The sequence below is a fragment of the Hemitrygon akajei genome, chromosome 22 (assembly GCF_048418815.1).
Source record: "Hemitrygon akajei chromosome 22, sHemAka1.3, whole genome shotgun sequence".
NCBI classification, from domain to species: domain Eukaryota; kingdom Metazoa; phylum Chordata; class Chondrichthyes; order Myliobatiformes; family Dasyatidae; genus Hemitrygon; species Hemitrygon akajei.
The window spans coordinates 46,176,593-46,197,205 of NC_133145.1; the positions used below are offsets into that span (position 1 = coordinate 46,176,593).

Consider the following 20,613-nt stretch of genomic DNA (forward strand, 5'->3'; position numbering starts at 1 on the left):
TGTTGACGATATGAAGCCACTTGTGTGTCCCACACATCAACAGAAGGTGAGGGTTGGGTAGGCTGGGGGAGAGGTTAAAGAAGATGTGCAGGGCAACTTTTTATAATATATAGTGTGGGAGATGCCTGGAACAGATTGCCAGATATAGTGGAGTAATCAGATACGATACTGGTGTTTAAAAGGCTTTTAGACAGACACGTGTATATGCAGGGAATGCAGGGAAACGAACCATGTGCAGACAGTAGAGATTTAGTTTAATTTGCATCATGTTTAGGGAAAACATTGTGGACCAAATAGCCTGTTCTGTTCGATACTCTATGTTCAGGCTGTAAGGCCTGTTCCTGTTTTATCCTCTATGTTCAGGCCAAAATGCCTGTTCCTCTTCTATCCCCTATGTTCAGGCTGTAAGGCCTGTTCCTGTTCTACCCTCAATGTTCAGGCCGAAACGCCTGTTCCTGTTCTACCCTCAATGTTCAGGCCGAAACGCCTGTTCCTGTTCTATACTCTATGTTTAAGCCATAAGGCCTGTTCCTGTTCTACACTCAATGTTCAGGCCGAAACGCCTGTTCCTGTTCTATACTCTATGTTTAAGCCGTAAGGTCTGTTCCTGTTCTACACTCAATGTTCAGGCCAAAACGCCTGTTCCTGTTCTATACTCTATGTTTAAGCCGTAAGGCCTGTTCCTGTTCTCAGACATCCCACCCTGCAAAAACTCATTTTGGGGAGGTAGCACCACCACCCCCGCCTCCTGCAACCCCATATCCCAACCACCCCCAGTCAATCTCCAAGGGTGTATGTATACAGGACATTTGATTATGAAAGAACACAAAAATTTATTTGATCACATATTGAAACTATTTACACACACACACACACACACACACACACACACACACACACACACACACACATATATTCCTTGTTGAGTATTTTGTTGGCAGTTTCAATGCTAATAACTAAATGCTGATGCAAATAGCTTTTCTATTTCTTTTTCAAACTTTTCTTGTACTGTGATGTGACTTGCTTGGCAAATTTGACCATTTTGCAAGTCTACAGGGAGTTTGGCCTCATCACGTAGGACATCAATAGAGTAGCTCCTTAGCAGCTAGCCAGCTAGTTTAAATAACGTTAGCTATGCTAATGAATGACACCTGTTAAACTCACCTCAACATGCCTTTTACAGTCATTTAACCCACCATGGACAATAGAAAAGTCACTGCTGCAACAGTGCAGCGAGCAACACTGTCATTATTTTTGACCCCTATTAGGCAGGGGTACACTTCAGTGTTGTCTGGGGAGAAGTACGTTTTATATTTTCTTTTTTTGGAACACTCTGTCATAGGGCTGCAGGACACTAAACTGAACTGATGGACAATGAAAATGAGAGAGAGGTCGACTGTACAGCCCGCCCACAGAGAAAACTGATTGGTCTACTTAGCACAAAGAGAGACCAATCAGGATTCATTCTCATTTTCTCCCTCTCCCTCTCCCTCTCCCTCACCCTCCCACCCTCTCCCCCCTCCCCCTCTCCCCCTCTCCCCCCTCCCCTCTCACCCCCTCCCCTCTCACCCCCCTCTCCCATTCCCCCCTCTCTCTCCCCTCTCTCTCTCCCCTCTCTCTCTCTCCCCCCTCTCTCTCTCTCCCTCTCTCTCTCCCCTCTCTCTCTCTCCCTCTCTCTCTCTCCCTCTCTCCCTCTCCCTATCTCTCTCTCTCCCCCCCCCCCACCTTGGTCGCTTGTTCTCAAAAAAATTGATTTCCGGGATATTGTATATAATTTGCAGGCATCAGGGAACCACTGTCAATATGTGGGAGACTCCTGGAACTTCCGGGAGAGGTGAGATGTCTGTGGTCTATCCTCTATGTTCAGGCCTTTCTGTTCCTGTTCTATCCTCAATGTTCAGGCCGAAAGGCCTGTTCCTGTTCTATCCTCAATGTTCAAGCCGAAAGGCCTGTTCCTGTTCTATCCTCTATGTTTAGGCCGAAAGGCCTGTTCCTGTTCTATCCTCTATGTTTAGGCCGAAAGGCCTGTTCCTGTTCTATCCTCTATGTTCCGTGTTCTATGACCTTTGTGTTTTCTATCACCAGTAAATCCTAGCACTTATACCTCCCTAAAACACATTGAATTTTCCAGGAATATTAACAAAGGACCTCCTCCGGGGGACTCATTCTTTTGTAAGGTATTAAAAACAGAAATGGCCAGAACCATCAACGACAGTGGATGAAAACCATAATTTACCTCCATCATAAGTTGTGTTAACAAATTACCCTGGTTGTTAGGTTAAATGAATGATAATCTTTCCAGCAGTAAAGAGAGATGCAGAGACAGTGCCCTTTCCTGAGGTCTTCACTCAGATAGTGACATTGCAAAGTCTTCAGACCACTGCTCTCAATGTCTAAATTCAGCAGCAATTCGTTCTGCTTCTGCTTGGTACTGCGCAAGCACTGCCGGACGGCTGTTATAATGCGCAGTCGGTGTGAACGGCGTGAGAGTTAAATTGTAAAGTGACTAGATCCCCTAAATTGATTTGACTTGTAAAATCCAAATTACATCGACTCATGTAGTTCTGTGCAAGTGCTTCTGTTCTGGTATTCTTTAATTTTCTGCTTTCATGATAAACTTTGAAGCATTTCATTATCTTTCAAAAATGCAAAACTATTTCACCATGAGAGGGGACTTCTGCATAGCAAGAATGGAGTATGAGCCAAACCTGTAACATTTTAAATCTGACAACTCAATGTATAAATTATCTAACTGACTGAAGCGTGATATTTGTCTGTCGATACTTATATTTCACAAGCTAAAACTGTCTTTTCCTATTATTTAATCTCCTAGAGAGAACCTAATAACTCACCCTCTTACTTCATCTATGAACCAAATGAATCCTCGAACCAGATCTGATAGAGGTTTTTTAATATCATGCTGTAGGTAGGGTAGACAGTAAGAACCTTTGCCCTAGAGTAGAAATGTCGTTCACCAGAGTACCTGCTTTTAAGGTTGGTGGGGTGGGGGCGGAGCTTAAAGGTAACATAAGACCATAAGACATGGGAGCAGAATTAGGCCATTTGGCCCATTTCATCATGACTGATCCATTTTTCCTCTCAGCCCCAATCTCCTGCCTTCTCCCTGTATCCCTCCATGCTCTGACCAGTCAAGAATGTGTCAACCTCTGCCTTAAATATACACATAGGCTTGGCCTCCACAGCTGCGTGTGACAAAGAATTCCATAGATTCACCCCTCTCTGGCTAAAGAAATTCCTCCTAGGGACCGTTTTTGAATTATTTTCAAAAGCTTTGATTTCCCATTAAAGTATAGATGCTGGTTAATAGCATATTTCACTGTCTGATAAGGGTTTTTTTTTCCTTTTTTTCTTTAACAAACAGCTTCGGCTTTGGTACTGGGGTTAGATTTTATATATATATATATGTAAATTATTCATATCAACATATGAATTAATCTAATCTACATGAATATAGGGTAAGGAGTTTGTTAATGTGATTCAAATATAATGTATTTGGTATTATTATATCTTTCTTTTGTTTCATAATATGTATTTTCTTGACCTCTGTATTCTTCTATGCAGAAATTAGTAAAAATATTGAAAAAGGAAAGAAATTCCTCCTAATCTCCGTTCTAAAAGGACGCCCCTCTATTTTGAGGTTGTGTCCTCTGGTCTTCAACTGTCCCAACATAGGAACCATCCTCTCCACATCCACCCTGTCTTGGCCTTTCGCCATTCAATAGGTTTCAATGAGGTCTCCCCTCCTTCTTCTGAATTCCAGTGAATACACGTCCAGACCTTAATACACGTGTTGTTTTTTTAATGCAGAGAATGGAGAGTGCCTGGAAAAGACTACCAGGGTAGTAGTGGAAGCAGGCTGTTTGATAGTATTTAAAAAGCTTTTAGATAAACACCGAATATGACGGACTGGAAGGATATAGAGGATATGCAGGAAGACATTTAATATAAATTGGTATCAAGACTGTCACAAAAATATGAGCTGAATGGGCTGTCCTCTGCAGTATTGTTCAATATTCTATAACTCTGTAGATATCAGAATTAGCTGGGTGCCCTAGGCCTTACCTTATCAGAGACATACTCTCTATTCTATCCATCCCTCAGCAGCTTTAAACAGATTGGTTTTCTCTCTTTCTGAGTTCTGATGAAGAGACTTCGATCTGAAACATGAACTCTGCTTTTTCCACAGGTACTTCCTGACCAGCTGAGTTTCTGTTTTTATTTCAGAATTTCTGTCAGGTTTTTTTTTAGTACAAACTATATTCTCATGCCTGCACCATCGGAAGTCAGCTGATGCCAATGAACAACACACCCATCCAAAGAGGGAAAGATTGTTCAGAAACATCTTTAAGAATTCTTTACAGTACCTTGGCAAGTCAGGCAATAAGTGCTTATATCTCCTTTGCCGTTTCCTTTCTTTCTAATAGATTGCTTTTGTGATCCGTGTCAACAATTTCTGAAGCAATACAAACTCTCAGATTTCAATGCACCAGCACTAACGATCCTAGTTATCTGTCAACTCTAGGATTTAGATCTTAGACAAGGCCATGAGAAAATGAATAACTGTGCTCTTTCTGTTCTTCTACAGACAACAATGTATGTTTCTATTCAAAATGCCTTTACTCCTGTAAGACCGAGTACGCAGTTTGCGGGAGGCCACACCAGCTGGAAGGGTCCGTATCTGCCTTTCTGCCTGACCTGCACATTGCCCAGCGAGAGCTCATCACAAACCCCTGGAGCAGGTCCTACACGTTTGCAGATAAAGCAGAGTAAGGCCTTAGGTTTGTTGGTACACTTGATTTGTCTTCAGGAAAATACAGCAATCTTTCTATGTCAATGGTGGCAGCTGAAATGTAACTGGTTTAGTGATAATTGTGAAATGTTGCTGCTTCTTGGTGCATGCAGTGCCCTGACAAAGACACCACAGCAAATACCTAATACATGTAAAAGGTACATGGCAAATAAAGATGATCCTTGATCTTTGATATGGACATGAAATATTTGCAATATGTCACGCCATGGCCTCCTCTTATGCCAAGATGATGCCACCCTCAAGGTGGAGGGGCAACACCTTATATTCCGTCTGGGTAGCCTCCAATCTGATGGCATGAACATTGATTTCTCTTTCCAGTTAAAAAAAACTCCCTCCCCCCTCCCTTCTATTCCTCATTCTGGCATCTTACCTCTTCTCATCTGTCTATCACCTCCCCCTGGGTTCCCTCCTCCTTCTCTTTCTCCTGTGGTCCACTCTCCTCTCCTATCAGATCTCTTCCTCTCCAGCCTTCTATCTTTCCCACCCACTTTGCTTCACCTCTCAACACAGGACTTCCAAAGGGTCTCGGCCCGAGATGTCAACAGTACTTTTTTCCATGGATGCTGCCTGGCCTGCTGAGTTCCTCCAGCTTTGTGCATGTTGCTTTGGATTTCCAGCATCTGCAGATTTTCTCTTGTTTTTGCTTCGCTTATCGCATTCCAGCTACCCTCCTTCGCCTCCTCCCAATTTTCATTCTGGTATCTTCCCCCCTTATTTTCAGTCCCGAAGATGGGCCTTGGCCCAGAATGTCAACTGTTTATTAATTTCCATTGATGCATTTAGTATATCACATATAAATATATCATATTTGTAAGTGATAAAATATTTATCACATATTTTATGTGGTAAATAAGCAAGCATCCACATCAGCGACCGCAGACACATCTTAAGAACAATATACAGGCCCCTTCACTCCCATCAAACCATTGATAAAAAATTTCTTTGTTTTCCAATTGCATCCACTATGATGGGTGTAATTGAGAATGTTCTGGTATCTACTGGCATTGTGGCAGGGGCTGCTGCTGTTCCCACTTCAGAAGCCTGATAAATGAGTGCTTGTGACAGTACTTCAGGGCTTGTTCATTACAATGAGGCCTTCCTGCTATGGGTTAGACTGAGCGGAGCTGCCCATCGCATTGGGAGATTGCATACTCAAGCCTGCTGGTCTGCCTGTAATGGCACCTGAGGGCCAATGCCAAGTTACTTTCACGTGCTTTGCACACGTTCCAGTAACTAGAATTGTGTGAAAGACAGGAAAGTATGAGAGAGTTTGCTCTGGGAAAACCTTCAGGAAGGTGTCCCTTCTATTGTCAGCCACCGTCATGAGGTGAATTAAACGTCAAAGTAAATTTATTATCTAAGTACAAATATGTCACTGTATACAACCTTGAAATTCATTTTCTTGCGGGAATTTACAGGAAAATAAGGAAATACAATAGAAATTATGAGAGCTATACATTGTGGGTGCCATTATAGCATAGCTGTTAGCGTGGCACTATCACATCTCGGCATTTCGAAGTTAAGAGTTCAATTCTGGTGCCGTTCTGTAAGGAGTCTCTGTACGCGCTCCTTGTGGAATGAATGAGTTTTCTCTGGGTCTTCCAGGATTCCCCCACCGTCCAAAGATGTACCGGCTAGTTTAACTAGTCATTGCAAATTGTCCCATGATTAGGTTAGGCTTAATCAGGGGTTGCTGAAGCGACGCAGCTCGAAGGGCCGGAACAGTCTACTCCACGCTGTAGCACTGAAAAAAATAACACAGACTGACAAACGACCAACGTGCAAAAGAAGAGTAATTGTGCAAAGAATTAAATAATACCGAGAGCATGAGTTGTAGAGTCCTTGAAAGTGAGTCCGTAGGCTGTGGAGTCTCATGTGAGAGAGCAGTGTGAAATGACAGATCGCACAGGGAAGAGGTGGAGTGCATTGATTGGATCACTTTGCTAAACACAGTCGGATCAGCAATCATTGCCAATGGACTTACCCATTTCTGCAATGAATTTATACGGCTCTCAGCTGGAATCCTATAGGTTGGTTCTGATTGATGAGGGGTGTTGGACATGAGTGAGTGGAAATGCTAACCCCTGCTTACCCTTTGAATGCCAGTCTCTTTATTTCTCTCGGCGGCTGCAACTGCTCTGCTTCGATGTTAACCGGCAGCACAAAGGGCTGGCAAGCTGAAACAACGATTACACCAGCAGAGAGAAACAGAGACAAGGAAAAGTGAAGGGCAACTGTGTGCAGAAAGATATGGTCAGAACGGAGGTGAAGAATTTCTTTACCCAGAGGGTGGTGAATCTGTGGAATTCATTGTCATAGGCAATAGTGGAGGTCAAGTCATAGAGTGTATTTAATGGAAAAGTTTCTTGATTTTAAGGGTGACGAAGGTTATAGGAAGAATGCCAGAAATGTGAGGTTGAGCGGGTATATAAGTCAGCCATGATCAAGTGGCAGGGAACAATTGATGGGCCAAATGACCTAATTCTGCTCCAATGTCTAATGGTCTTATTACCTAATTAATAGCTTTCAGGTGGATAAGATGCAAGGAAGTATGGCAGGCTTGCCTTTAGTAGCCAAGGCACTAAGCACAAGAGTTGGGAAGTTATGTTGGAGCTTTATAGAACTCCCGTTAGTCCGTATCTGGAATATTGCATTCAGTCTGTCATTCAGAAAGGATGTGGAGGCTTTGGAAAGGTGCAGGACAGGTGTATCAGAATGCTGCCTGGATCAGAGATCATGAGCTACGAGGAGAGGTGGGACAATCTTCGACTGCCTTTTCCACGGCAGCAGAAACTGAGCTGACACCTGATAGCAGTTTATAAGATTATGAGAGGCATTGATGGAGAGTTGACATCTTCTTTTCAGAGTCAATGTGTCTAATACCTAAAGGCATGTATTTAAGGTGGTGGGGGGGGGGGGGGGAAGATCAAGGGAGATGTGCAGGGCAAGTTTTTACATGGAGAGTGGTGAATGCCTGAAATGCTCTACCAGAAGTGGTAATACGAGCAAATATGATAGAGGTTCTTAGATAGGCATGTGAGTGTGCAGAGAATGTAGGCAGCAGGGATTAATTTATTTAGGCTCTCAATTAGTCCAGCACAACATTGTGGGCTGAAGGGCCTGTTCCTGTGCTGTAGTGTTCTGTATTCTAGCTCAGTTGACAGGTGATCCAGGTTCTGCAGCAAGTCATTAGAATAAGTGGCTAATGGAGCCTGCCTTTGGTATGTACTGAGCGGTGCCAATGCACCTGTAAAGGAGGAAGTGAAAGGTCTACAGGGAGCATTTACGTGATGCAAGACACTAGAGAAATCTGTCTATATTCATTTTGTTTAAGCTTGAAACTATGCATAGTGATTATATTATGCTTTCTGCAAGGAGTCGCTTCTCACCTGGCAATGTCAGCCTCCCTCTTACCCACTGCTGGTAAATTATGTTGTGGGACTTCATCTGGGGGTTTCCACTCCTGTGCTTCTTCCTCTGACTTCTCCTCCTCTCCAGGCTGATCTATAAGCTCTGGGGCTCCATCCTCCAGAATATGTTGCTGCCTCTTTATGGCTTGAGCAATCTCCAACACACAATAAAAGAATCTGTACAATAGCTTGGAGGATATTGGACACCTAAAACTTTGGACATCTAAAATCCTGACACCTAAAACTTTGACAAGCTTCTGTAGATGCACAGTGAAGAATATCCAAACTGATTGGATCACGGCCTGGTGTGGTAACACCAATTCCCAGGAATGGAAAAGTGTATGGAAAGTGGTGGAGACAGCCCAGACCATCACGGGCAAAGCCCTCCCCACTCTACAACGAGTGCAGCCACAAGAAAGCAACATCCATCATCAAGGACTCCCGCCATTCAGGTCGTGCTCTCTCCTCACTACCACCATCGGCCTCAGGTCCCATACCATGAGGTACAGGAACAGCTTTTACCCTACAACCATCAGGCTCCTGAACTGATGCGGATAACCACTCACCTCAACTCTGAACTGATTCCACAACCCACAGACTCATTTTCAAGGACTCTACAATGCATGTTTTCAATATTACTTTTTTAATTTGAAGAATTTGTCTTTACACATTGGTTGTTTGTCAGTCCTTATTTAAGCACAGTTTATTATGAATTCTATTGTATTTCTTTCTTTTCCATTAAATACCTGCAGTAAACTGAATCTCAGGGTAGTATATATAGTGACTTATGTGTATGTATTTTGATAATTAATTTACTTTGACTGATGGCAACGTTTTGTAAGAGCAGTGCCATTCTTCACAATGATCCTAGTACCTGCAGGCCATTAATTATAGCAGTGATCTGCAGCAGAGTGGAGGAGTCATGCATGAACAAGGAGGTGGGAAAAGAGAAGATCATCCTTGTCTCCCAGGGTCTGTCCTTCTGCACACAGGCAGTCCTTGAAGGTGTCAAGCAGTTCATTGTCCTTAAGAATGAAAACTTCACAGGTGCAAATGTCGTAGAGTCTTCTATATTTGAATAAGGTCACTCTTCAATCTTCTGAGCTCCTAAGGATGCAGACCCAAACTTGTACTCACTGGAGTTTAGAAGAATGAGGGGGGGAATCTCATTGAAACCTATTGAACATTGGAAGGCTTAGATAGAATGGATGTGGAGAGTATATTTCCAATAGTGGGAGAGTCTGGGACCAGTGGACACTGCCTCAGAATATAAGGACATCCCTTCAGCATTAAGATCAGGAGGACTTTCTTTTGGCAGAGGGTGGTGAATCTGTGGAATTCTCTGCCACAGACAGCTGTGAAGGCCAAATCATTGCGTATATTTAAAGTGGAGATGGCAGGTTTTTGATTAGTTAGGATGCCAAAGATTATGAGGAGAAAGGGGTTGAGATGGAAAATAACTCAGCTATGATTGAACGCGGGAGCAGACTCGATGGGCTGAATGGCCTAACTCTGGTCCTATGTATTATGGTTTTATGGTCGTGCTTATTTACCACGATGAACAGCTTCTGATAATCCAGCATGACCTGTGCATTCAGTGAGTGGCAACTTTTTCTGTTAATGGAAAGCCTGTCCTCACTTGTGTGCTGGGGGTGTCACCACACTTCCGACGCCAAGATGGCGTGTGTACTACTCCCCAACCCAAACTGTACAGATTAGGAATGTGGGAGGAACTGGGAGCGCTGAGAGGAAGCCCTCGAGGTCACGAGGAGAATGTGCAAACTGCTCACTGGCAGCAGTGGAATTTGATCAGTGATCGCCGGCACTGGAAGTGATTGTACTACCGTGCCACTGTGTTCTCAAAGTATGGAAGGTCATCCTCTGTAAATAAAGCACCAGCGAGGGGCAGATTGGGAGACAAAGCAGCAATCTCCTGTCACTGCTTAGTGTGAACCTGTGCAATGAAGGTGACCTTTACTTCAAAGGAGACAGCAGTCCTGGCACAGGAGCTAAACATAAGGTCTTCCCCATATCTCTATCATGACTGCCACTGAAAACTCAAGCCTGCAAAGATATTGCGCAGGACTCTGTGAGAATAGAGCCTTCTTTGTTGGATATGTTTCTGCCTCCCGGTGGTGAGGTGTCACCCCACCCTATATTGCTAGTCGTCTTATCGATACCCTCTAAAAGATTGATTCTAGTCCCTTATGCCTGAGTATTTGAGCTTTCAGATGCATGAACAATTCCCCACAATGGCTTTCATCAGAGCTCATGGGCTTTGGGTGCTACTTGAACAGGCTAAGATGATTTGTAAAAGTGTCAATTCCTCTAAATCACAAACAAAGCCACAAAGTGGTGCAATATACTCCTAACTGAACTACAAGTGAATCTTAAATTTGCAGATTTGCTCCCAGAAACTCCAAGTAATAGTGTAGATGCCGGTATCACAGTGTGATCAAGAATCACAGTGGGCAATGGCGTCATTACTTGTGCAGAATTGCACCCAGGTCGGGCTCTCTTTGCTTGTTTCTATTTCAAAGCCAAGTTGAGTTTATTGTCACGTGCTTGAGTACATGTCTGCATGACTGCAATGAAAAGCTTACCTGCAGCAGCAACTCAGGTATGTACTATCAGATAGAACTTTTCCGTGTAAAGAGAGGTAGAGTGGGTCCAATGTGCTGTGACTACCAATTCTGTTAATATGATGATGTGTGGTTAGTGTTTTCTTTGACCATGAGTTCTAAAAGCTTGTTATTGCTTTTTTCTCCTTTAGGTGGGAAATCAATCCAAACTATTGTATAAAGATCAAAAAAACTCCTCCATACAATACTGGCAGTAGGTTGCTGAACGTCATCGATATGGCTATTTTTGATTTTTTAACAGGTAAACATTTGAAAGGAAAGAGATTTTCATGATGCGTAATGAGTTCCGTGAACTGGGCAGATTAACTCGTGGATAAAGTTGATGCCAGAGTAGTCTGTGTCTAGATTTTCTTTGTCCTGTCCTATGGCACTGAGCTAAGAGTGCTTTTTGTGTATTTCCCTTCCAGCAACAAGGTACCCCCAAGAATTGGTACAATTGGCCACAGCATCCTTTGTCAGTGTCTGCTCATTTCTTTTGTCCAATGCCATAGGAAGAAGCTAAGTTGTAGCAACCTAACCAGGTGCAGTCAATAACTCTGAAGTGGAATCTTGTTCCTTCCTAAGATTTAATCAATTTCCCTTTGGTCACCTACACTCTTATTGACAATGGAATAAATGGAAAGTTGCCTTACTCTTCACCGATTTCACTTTCCCCAAGTGCAAAAGCAGCTTTGCTGACTTTGTCCAGAGTTAGGAAGGATTTCTGAAAGACCAGAAAAGGCTGCTGAATGCCTCTATCTCCCATGATAGCATTTCCCTGATGGATCCAATTTAGCATCTTGTATAAGCCAAGATAAATGTCTCCTGATGCCAAGTTTACTTCTGCACATTAACGTGACTGCTTTCAGCCCAAATCTGAATAAAAGCATATGTACGGTTACAGAAACTTCTTGGGCATTGAAAGGAAATTAATATAAATTTTAAAAAACAACAGAATCAGGGTATGTTGTTTCAGCTTGCAATAAAATAGAAATGATGAAGAAACATGATGTTCAGAAGACTAGTCCGCTGCTTCATTTCATTACATCTCCCACTGTTTAAGTTGTACCTGGCAAAGAAATTCTTGCTGCCATTGTGCACAAGTCCTCTTTCAGTCTGCATTTTTCACACATATTCCAAGCCCCATTCTTTGCCTGGATCTACCTCTCCCCAACACATTATCTTCTCTACAATGATTTTTATCTTCGTTTTAGACACTTTCACTGTGGTTTCACCGCTTCTTATTTTGTCTGTGAGCCCATTGCTACAGACTTCAGTCGCAAACAACAGAAAGGCTTTAACCAATGTCACTCTTCTTTTCCTTTACACTTGGTAGGGAATGAGAAAGAAAAGGTGAAATCCAGGTCTGAGGTGGGGCAGAGAGAAAACCTGACAGTATTGTTTAAGTCCTTGTCCATTCAGACAAGAGATTAGAAGAAATTTCTTGAGCAACACATGCAAAATGCTGGAGGAATTCAGCAGGTCAGGCAGCAGCTATTGAAAGGGGGAAAAATTGTTACATTTTGGACCGAGATGCTTCATCAGGACTGGAAAGGAAGGAGAAAGAAGCTAGAATAAGAAGGTGGCAGGAGGGGAAGGAGTACAAGCTGGCAGGTCTTAGTGAAACAAGGTGAAGTGGAAGGTAGGTGGGTGGGAAAATTTTGAGAAAATATCTTCACCCATTCGATCATGAATGTTGAAATTCAAGAGGGCTGTAGAAGTTTAGTTGCTAAGCATATTCAGGATAGAGGCCATAGAATTTTTTGAAGGGAATGTGGGATATGGGGTTAGTTCAGGGAAATGGCACTGAGGTTAAATATCAGATATCTTCTTGTGGCATGGTGGAAGAGGGACAAAGGATCAACTGGTCTCCTGCTGCTCCTGTTCCTTTCATTCTTAATTACATTGTGTTAGAGTAGGGTAACATGATCTTTCAAGTCAAGTAAGATGTTCTTCTAAAGGGTTGTCTAATGGTGGGTCCTTGGGTCATGGTAGAGATCAATCCAGAATCCACATATTCTGGTGCAGTGTGGACACGAATTAGTGGTGCAGTGGTTAATGGTTGGAAACATTGTGTTAATCATGCAAGTGCAGCCTACACTGGAAAAAAACCAGGAGAAGAATTCCAGTGTAATAGCCTGGAGGAATTCAACAGGCCAGACAGCATCTATGGAAAAGAGTAAACCGTCGATGTTTCAGGCCAAGACTTTCCGGCAGGACTGGAGAAAAATAAAGAGAAGTCGGAGTAGGAAGGGGGTGGGGGAAAGGAGAAAGAAGTACCAGGTACTAGGTGGTGGGTGAAACTGGGAGAGGGGAAGGGGTGAAGTAAAGAGTTGGGAAGTCGATTGGCAAAAGAGATACAGAGCTGGAAAAAGGGGAATCTGATAGGAGAGGGTAAAAGACCATTGAAGAAAGCGAAGGGGAAGAGCACTAGAGGGTGAATGATGGGCAGGTAAGGTGATTAGGTGAGTGAGGAAAATGGGAATGGGAATGTGAAGGGGGGACAAATACGGGAAGTATTTGAAATCAACGTTCACGCCATCAGTTTGAAGGCTACCCAGACGGTCTTCCGTCTTCCATGGTCTTCTACCCTCTCCTATCAGATTTCCCTTTCTCTGGCCCTTTATCTCTTTCACCTATCTGTTTCCCAGCTCTTTACTTCACCCCTCCCCCTCTCCTAGTTTCACCTATCACCTACCAGCTTGCACCTCTTCCTCCCTTCCCCCCAGCTTCTTGATCTAACTTCTCTTGTTTTCTTCCTGTCCTGATGAAGGGTCTCAGAACTTTGAATGTTTACTCTTTTCCACAGTTGCTGAGTCCTTCCAGCACTTTGTGAATGTTGCTTTGGGTTTCCAGCATCTGCAGATTTTCTTGTTCCAGTGTAATAACATGGGAATGGTTGTTAACACATTTTATTACTGGGCAAGTCCTTTTTCAAGCACATAGCATTGAACAAATCTCATTGAATTTCTAGGATATTCCTTTTTAATTGCTTAAGTGCAAGGAAAATCTGCCAAAGGATTGAAAGGCATTGCTGCCTCAAAGAGAAAAGAACTTGGGTCAATTCAGAGGATTTAACTTAGCTTCAGTGAGGAATATTTGGGATTCATGATAACCTGCTTTTATCAGGTCAAAGTGAATATTTCAAGAAAGAATTGCAAACATTTCTGGTGAACACCTTTTCCTGTGGTCAATTCTTCTAAATTTGCTTCCAGGGAATATGGATCGACATCACTTTGAAGTCTTCACAAAGTTCGGAAAGGATGGCTATATCATTCACTTCGACAATGCCAGAGGGTAATTGCTTTAATAGTTTATATTTGAGTATAAAATGCTATTAATATAAGCAGTGCAGAATCTAAAGAGAGCAAGTAAAATATGATTAAAACAGTAAGGAATTTTATCCAAGATATAATAGCGGAATCATCTGGGAAAGTTTACCAATGCTTGGTAGGTGGACTTTATCTTGGACAAGTATGAAATGCTATGTTTTGGGAATTTAAAGCAGAGCTGGACCTAACATAATGAGTAGCGAGGCCCCTGAACGTGTTGTACAACAGAGAAACCTAAGGGTACAATTACATAGTTCCCAGAAAGGTACACAGGATGGTGAAGAGCACATTTGGGGTAGTTGTCTGCATCGGTCAGGGCAGTGAGTACAAGAGTTGAGATTGTGCAAAGCATTATGATAGAAGTCAAAAGTCCATACATAGAGTATTATGTGCAGTCTTGGTCACCTAGCTATAGGAAGGATGTCATTGAGCTGGAAAGAGTGCAGAAAAGATTCGGAAGGATATTACCGGAACTGGCGGGTTTAAGTTATAAGGAGAGATTGGATAGGCTCCAGCAATGCAGGAGGCTGAGTGTGACCTTATTTTAATTGATGAGGGGAATAGATAAGGTGAAAGTTCAGAGTCTTTTACCCAGGATAGGAGAGCTTAACGTGAGTGAGCACAGAATCAGAATCAGGTTTAGCATCACCAGTATATGTCATGGAATTTGTTAACTTTGTGGTAGTAGTGCAATGCAATACATGATAGTTATAGAAAGGAAATAAATAACTCAATCAATTACAGTAAGTATATATATATTGACTAGATTAAAAATAGTGCAGAAACAGAAATTATATATATATATTTTAAAAGTGAGGTGGTGTTCATGGGTAATATGCCCATTTAGGAATGTATGGCAAAGGTGAAGAAGCAATTTTTGAATTGCTGAGTATGTGCTTTCAGGCTTCTGTACCTCCTTCCTGATGGTAACAGTGAGAAGAGGGCATGTCCTTAGTGATGGATGTCACCTTCCTGAAGATGCTTGAAGATGTCTTGGGTACTACGGAGGCTAGTGCCCAAGATCGAGCTGACTAATTTTACAAATTTCTGTAGCTTCTTTTAGTCCTGTGTAGTAGCCACCCCCCCACCCCCACCCCTTATACCAATCAGTGATGCAGCCTGTCAGAATGTTCTCCACAGTATGTCTCTTGAAGTGTTTGAGTATTTTAGTTGACAAACCAAATCTCTTCAAACTCCTAATGAAACATAGCCGCAGTCTTGCCTTCTTTATAGCTACATCGAAATATTGGGACCAGATTAGATCCTCAGAGATCTTGACACCTAAGAACTTGAAACTGCTCACTCTATCCACTTCTGATCCCTCTATGAGGATTGGTATGTGTTCCTTCATCTTACCCTTCCTGAAGTCCACAATCAGCTCTCTCATCTTACTGGCATTGAGTGCCAGGTTGTTGCTGCGACAACACTCAACTAGCTGGTATATCTCGCTCCTGTACGCCCTCTCATCTCTATCTGAGATTCTACCAACAACAGTTGTATCATCAGCAAATTCACAGATGGTATTTGAACTATACCTAGCCACGCAGTCACGGGTATGGAGGGAGGTGAGCAGTGGGCTAAGCACACACCCCTGAAGTGCGCCGGCGTTGATCCTCAACGAGATGGAGATATAATCACCAATCCGCACAGATTGTGGTCTTCTGGTTAGGAAGTCAAGGATCCAATTGCAGAGGGAGGTACAGAGGCCCAGACTCTGTAACTTATCGATCAGGACTGTGGGAATGATGGTGTTAAACGCTGAGCAAGAGTCAACAGGCAGCATCCTGACATCGGTGTTTAAGATGAGGGGAAGGATTTAAGAGGCCTGAGAGACAATTTTTTTTCACACCGAGCATAATGGGTGTATGGAACGAGCTGCCAGGTGAAGTGGTAGAGGTGGGTACAACTACAGCAGGTAAAGGATATTCAGACAGGTACATAGATTGGAAATGTTGAGAGGGATATGAGCCAAGTGTTGGCAAATGGCAAGCTCACAGAGCAGAGATAGGTCGGGCTGAAAGGTTGTTATACTCTATCACTTTACAACCCTTTTCAGCAAAGGATTCCATTTTAAAATTAGAAATCTCAGATAACAGAAATGTACCCTGAGTAAGTATAACAGTGGAAGCCTATAACCAAGGTTTGCTATATCACCAATCCTTCTCCAATTCCTCCTGACCTGTTTGTTTACCTTCAGCTATAGCAATATGTATCAGAAGTCAATAGACTTCCTGTAATTTTAATCAGAGACACTAGCTTCACAATTAACATCCTATCCTCTGCACTGTGTTCTGATATTGACAAATATAGCATGAAATAAAGTGGATCATATTTTCAAAAGGATCAATATTGAGGCATTTATCATTAGTATTAAACATTTTGTATAATTTCTCTTAACATGACAGGATCAGATTTTTCTATACACACACAAATATCAATTGATCGTGTTCTTATTTTTGGACCCAGGCAGTGAAACATACTGCTGTACACAGGCAAATTTAGCTACTGTGAAATAAAAAAAATTGACATCAAAGTTCTGCAGGGAACCAGTCTTTTATAAGACGGTGGAAATTCAGCAAAACAGCAGAGAAAGGTGTAAATTAACAAAAGGAATAAACACTCAAATTGTTTCAGTGGAGATTTTGTCAATGTTCGATCAGAAGGTTGTGAGATTGGTGCAGAAATTCTCCTGTTTCTTGCTACATCTTTTGTTAAATCTCACTGTTTTGAGTCCTGTGCATATATAGGAAAGAGCAGAAGTATGTGTTGTGATTGTGTTGAATGACAGACTAGGGTAGAATAAACAAAAGGCCTACTTCTGCTCCTATTTTTCTGTGTTTCTATATTATTTTATTTCTGAATTCTGCAGAAACTCAGTGTTAACCGTACTTTAGACCAAGCACAGAACTAGAGACCTGCCCATGAGTTGCAATTCCAGTTATACGAAAGGAAGTATTTTAGAAACACTACTGGCCCTTCTCTGTTAGAAGTAGCCTCCTTTCTCACTGGTTTTAATCATGCTTATGCTGCTTTACTGGAAAACTAGATCAAAAGTACTTTTTCTGATTGGGATAGGAGCAGGCACTTCGGAAAAATAAACTTGTTCAGCCCCTCATCCCTATTGATTTATATCTTTGCTACCAGTAATTGTCGACTCTGTCCAGGTCCTGTGATACAGGCCAAAATTCACTGAAGGAGCTTATTGCCTGGTTGGAAAAACAGAAACTCACATTTTGGATCATGCCTCAACAATCCCACCTGGTGTTGCGATCACTGGAAATTGACAGGATTGACAAGAGTTTGTTAGCATTTGGTGATTATAGTCATCTGTGTCTCAGTTGCCCCTGAATCGGGTAGGAGAGCAAACACTCAAGTCAAGTATGATGTTCTCCTAAGGGGTTGTCTATTTGTGGGACCTCAGGTGGCTGGAGAGGCTGATCTGGGATCCATATATCCTTAATGGAGAACACGTGGGCACGCTTGGTTTAACGATGCTCCGACAGCCACCACACGCTTCCTGACAGAGCGGGGTCATAGTTCAGTGGCGTGGAATGCAGGATGACTGGGGGCCTTTCACTGCAGCAGCCTTCCTCCACCTTCACCACCATTGTGAGGTGTCATCATCTTCCGCCAGCTCCATTGTAGAGGTTCTGACTGGATTACTCTTTGTCTGGAAACCACCCCTCCTTTAACCTACCAGGAGCTAAGTACCAGATGGCTGAACTCCAGGCAGCATTGCCCTCGGGATCTCAAAAACTCGCAAGCCTCTCCACCACAACAAGGTGACGATCCTCGGGGGAGGTAGGCAGTGGTAATCCCTCAATCAATATCATTTGCAATGAGCTCAGCGGGCCAGGAGCCATCTATGGAAAAGAGCACAGTGGGCACTTTGGGCCGAGACCCTTCAGCAGGACTGGACGATAAAAGATGAGTTGTAGATTTAAAAGGTTGGGGAGGGAGAAACACGAGGTGATAGGTTAAACTGGGAGGGGGAGGAGTGAAACAAAGAGCTGGGAAGTCGATTGGGGAAAGAAATACAGGGCTGGAGAAGGGGGAATCCAAGAGGGGAGGTCAGAAGGCCATAGAAGAAAGAAAAAGGGGGAGGAGAACCATGCATCTTTCCATCTGGTAAAACATTGCTTGTGGCTATTTGTGACTAAGTACCAAATGATAATACTATCAAAGATAAATCCTATCACTTCACTGAATATTGGTTGTTGATTACTTGGCAGACATTTAACATTATTCAGCGATACTCTGATCTTGGAACAGCCCATTTAAAAACAACACACACACACACAAAATGCTGGAGGAACTCAGCAGGTCAGGCAATATCTATGACCTTCTTCTTTAGCCCTTTACCTTTTCCACCTGGCACTCCCCAGCTTCTAGCTTCATCCCCCCTTTCCCCTCCCACCTTCTTATTCTGGCTTCTTTCTCCTTCCTACCCAATCCTGATGTAGGGGTTCAGCCCAAAACTTTGACTCTTTATTCCTTCCATAGAGGCTGCCTGACCTGCTGAGTTCCTCCAATATTTTGTGTCTACTCTGGATATCCACCATTTGCAGAATCTCTTGTTTTACCATTTAAAAAAATACTGAGCTTTAAGTGATCAGTTTAAAATGAATCAGATGTTTTTATAATCTAAAAGTGACCTCAAAGCTTTGCTGATCATATTCTCTGCAGAGCTGGGATATACAGCGTCCGTGAACTGCTTTTCACTCACTGCTTTATTTCCCGGTTTTATCCCTTGTTACACCAGCTCCTGCTAAGTCACTCTAATCACTAACAAAAGTTACCTCCGTCATTTACCTTATGTTTTGTAACTCCAAAAATGCATGGAAAGGAAAGCATGGGAGACCAGGATAAACGTATACTCTTTGTTTTTGCTTTAGTGAGATGTGCGCTTATGGCGTGGTGTTATCATAACGTATGCCATTCATGTACTTTTACAAAGAGCCCATAATGAATTATGTAAACAACAAAGGGTGCTTAATCAAACAATGTATTTACAATATCATTCAAATATTACTGAAATATTAAATACACTACAATTTATAGTAGAATTTACAAAGATTTCTTGCAAATTTGCACTGCATGTACTATTTTTGCAGTTAATCTGTTACAAAGCGACTTTTTATATAACACTACAACGCTATATTTATGTAACAGGTTCACCATGGTGAAGTGTTTTACAACACTTCGCAGGTGTATATTTGAACAAGATTTGACACCAACTCATCAGAAAACATTATGGCAGATAAGCTTAAGCTGAGGCAGGTTTGAAGGAGTAACTTTGATGAGAGAGGTATAGGGGAAATACTGGAACTCAGGGCTTGAAACTTAAGATATGTCAATGTGACTTAAGTAAAAGTGGGGCTGACTCAGAGGTCAGGAATGGAGGAGTAAAGGTAACTCTAAAAGATTTTTGCAGATAGTGAAGTGGGACAGTGAAGGGATTTGAAAGCCTGGTGTTAATTTTAGCACTATGCTACTGCTGGACCAGGAGCCACCAAGGACAGGAGTGATGGATGAACAGGATGCTGGAAGTTAAGTTATGGGCAAGGGAATTTGGAATCATTATAAATGTCCAGGGTGAAGTATGGAAGGCCAGCTAGTTAGGTCTAGAGGGACAAAGACATGGAAGAGGTTTGCCACAGCAGATGAGCTGAGACAGGACAGAATAATTGATTCGATATGCTTTTATATTGCATTCATTAAATTGTGTGCTTACTTTAGCAAAGCAGCAGCCAGTCTAATGAATCACTGAGAACTTGTACTAAAGACACCTGTTAATGCTAAACTATTTCTGACAATGCACCTGAATGGCAATGCTCTCCTGTCAACTCTGACAAGCCAGATCACAACACATTTCTTTCTTTCTCTTAGGTTTGGGAAGCACTCGCATGATGAACTCTCCATCCTTGCACCCCTGACCCAGTGTTGCAGGTAAAGTCACACTGTCAGCGTGATCTAAAATGAGGGAAAAATGCTGCGTCTATGTTGCAAGCACCATATGGCTCTGATTTAGCAGAGGGTCAGTCTGCATTATATGGGTGTAAACCAGGGCATTTTTCATTTTATCCCCAAGGACAGTGATGTATTTCCCGTGTTAGACATATTGCTTTGGACCTTATGAAGATAATGAACTGGGCAAACTCCGGCTTATCCTGATTCCATTTAATGGCTGAGAGCAGCAAATCTGAACTTTTGGTGCGTTCGAAACCTTTCACTCTGATACCATACTTTGGGTTCAAGATATGAAATCTAGACAGGAATTTTCTGACTTCTCTGAATCAGAATCACAGTCAGATTTATTATTATTGACTTATGCCACGAAATTTGTTGTTTTTTGGCACCAGTACAATACATAAATTAAACCATAATTACAATAACTGTTTCACATCTGAAATCCTGTC

General features: G+C 42.4%; 1 protein-coding gene across 3 annotated transcripts in view; it reads left to right on the top strand.

Annotated features, from left to right (window-relative positions):
- fam20a (FAM20A golgi associated secretory pathway pseudokinase) overlaps positions 1–20,613 on the top strand; it is an 83,519-nt gene that overhangs the window by 49,047 nt on the left and 13,859 nt on the right. For all 3 annotated transcript variants that reach the window (XR_012095973.1, XM_073026142.1, XM_073026141.1), the window contains exons 7-10: positions 4,607–4,787; positions 11,015–11,124; positions 14,078–14,159; positions 20,084–20,143. Coding sequence is in view for 2 of the 3 variants with exons in the window: in XM_073026142.1 (XP_072882243.1) it covers positions 4,607–4,787; positions 11,015–11,124; positions 14,078–14,159; positions 20,084–20,143 (433 nt within the window). In the remaining variant the exon portion in view is untranslated. The remainder of the gene's footprint in view (positions 1–4,606; positions 4,788–11,014; positions 11,125–14,077; positions 14,160–20,083; positions 20,144–20,613) is intronic.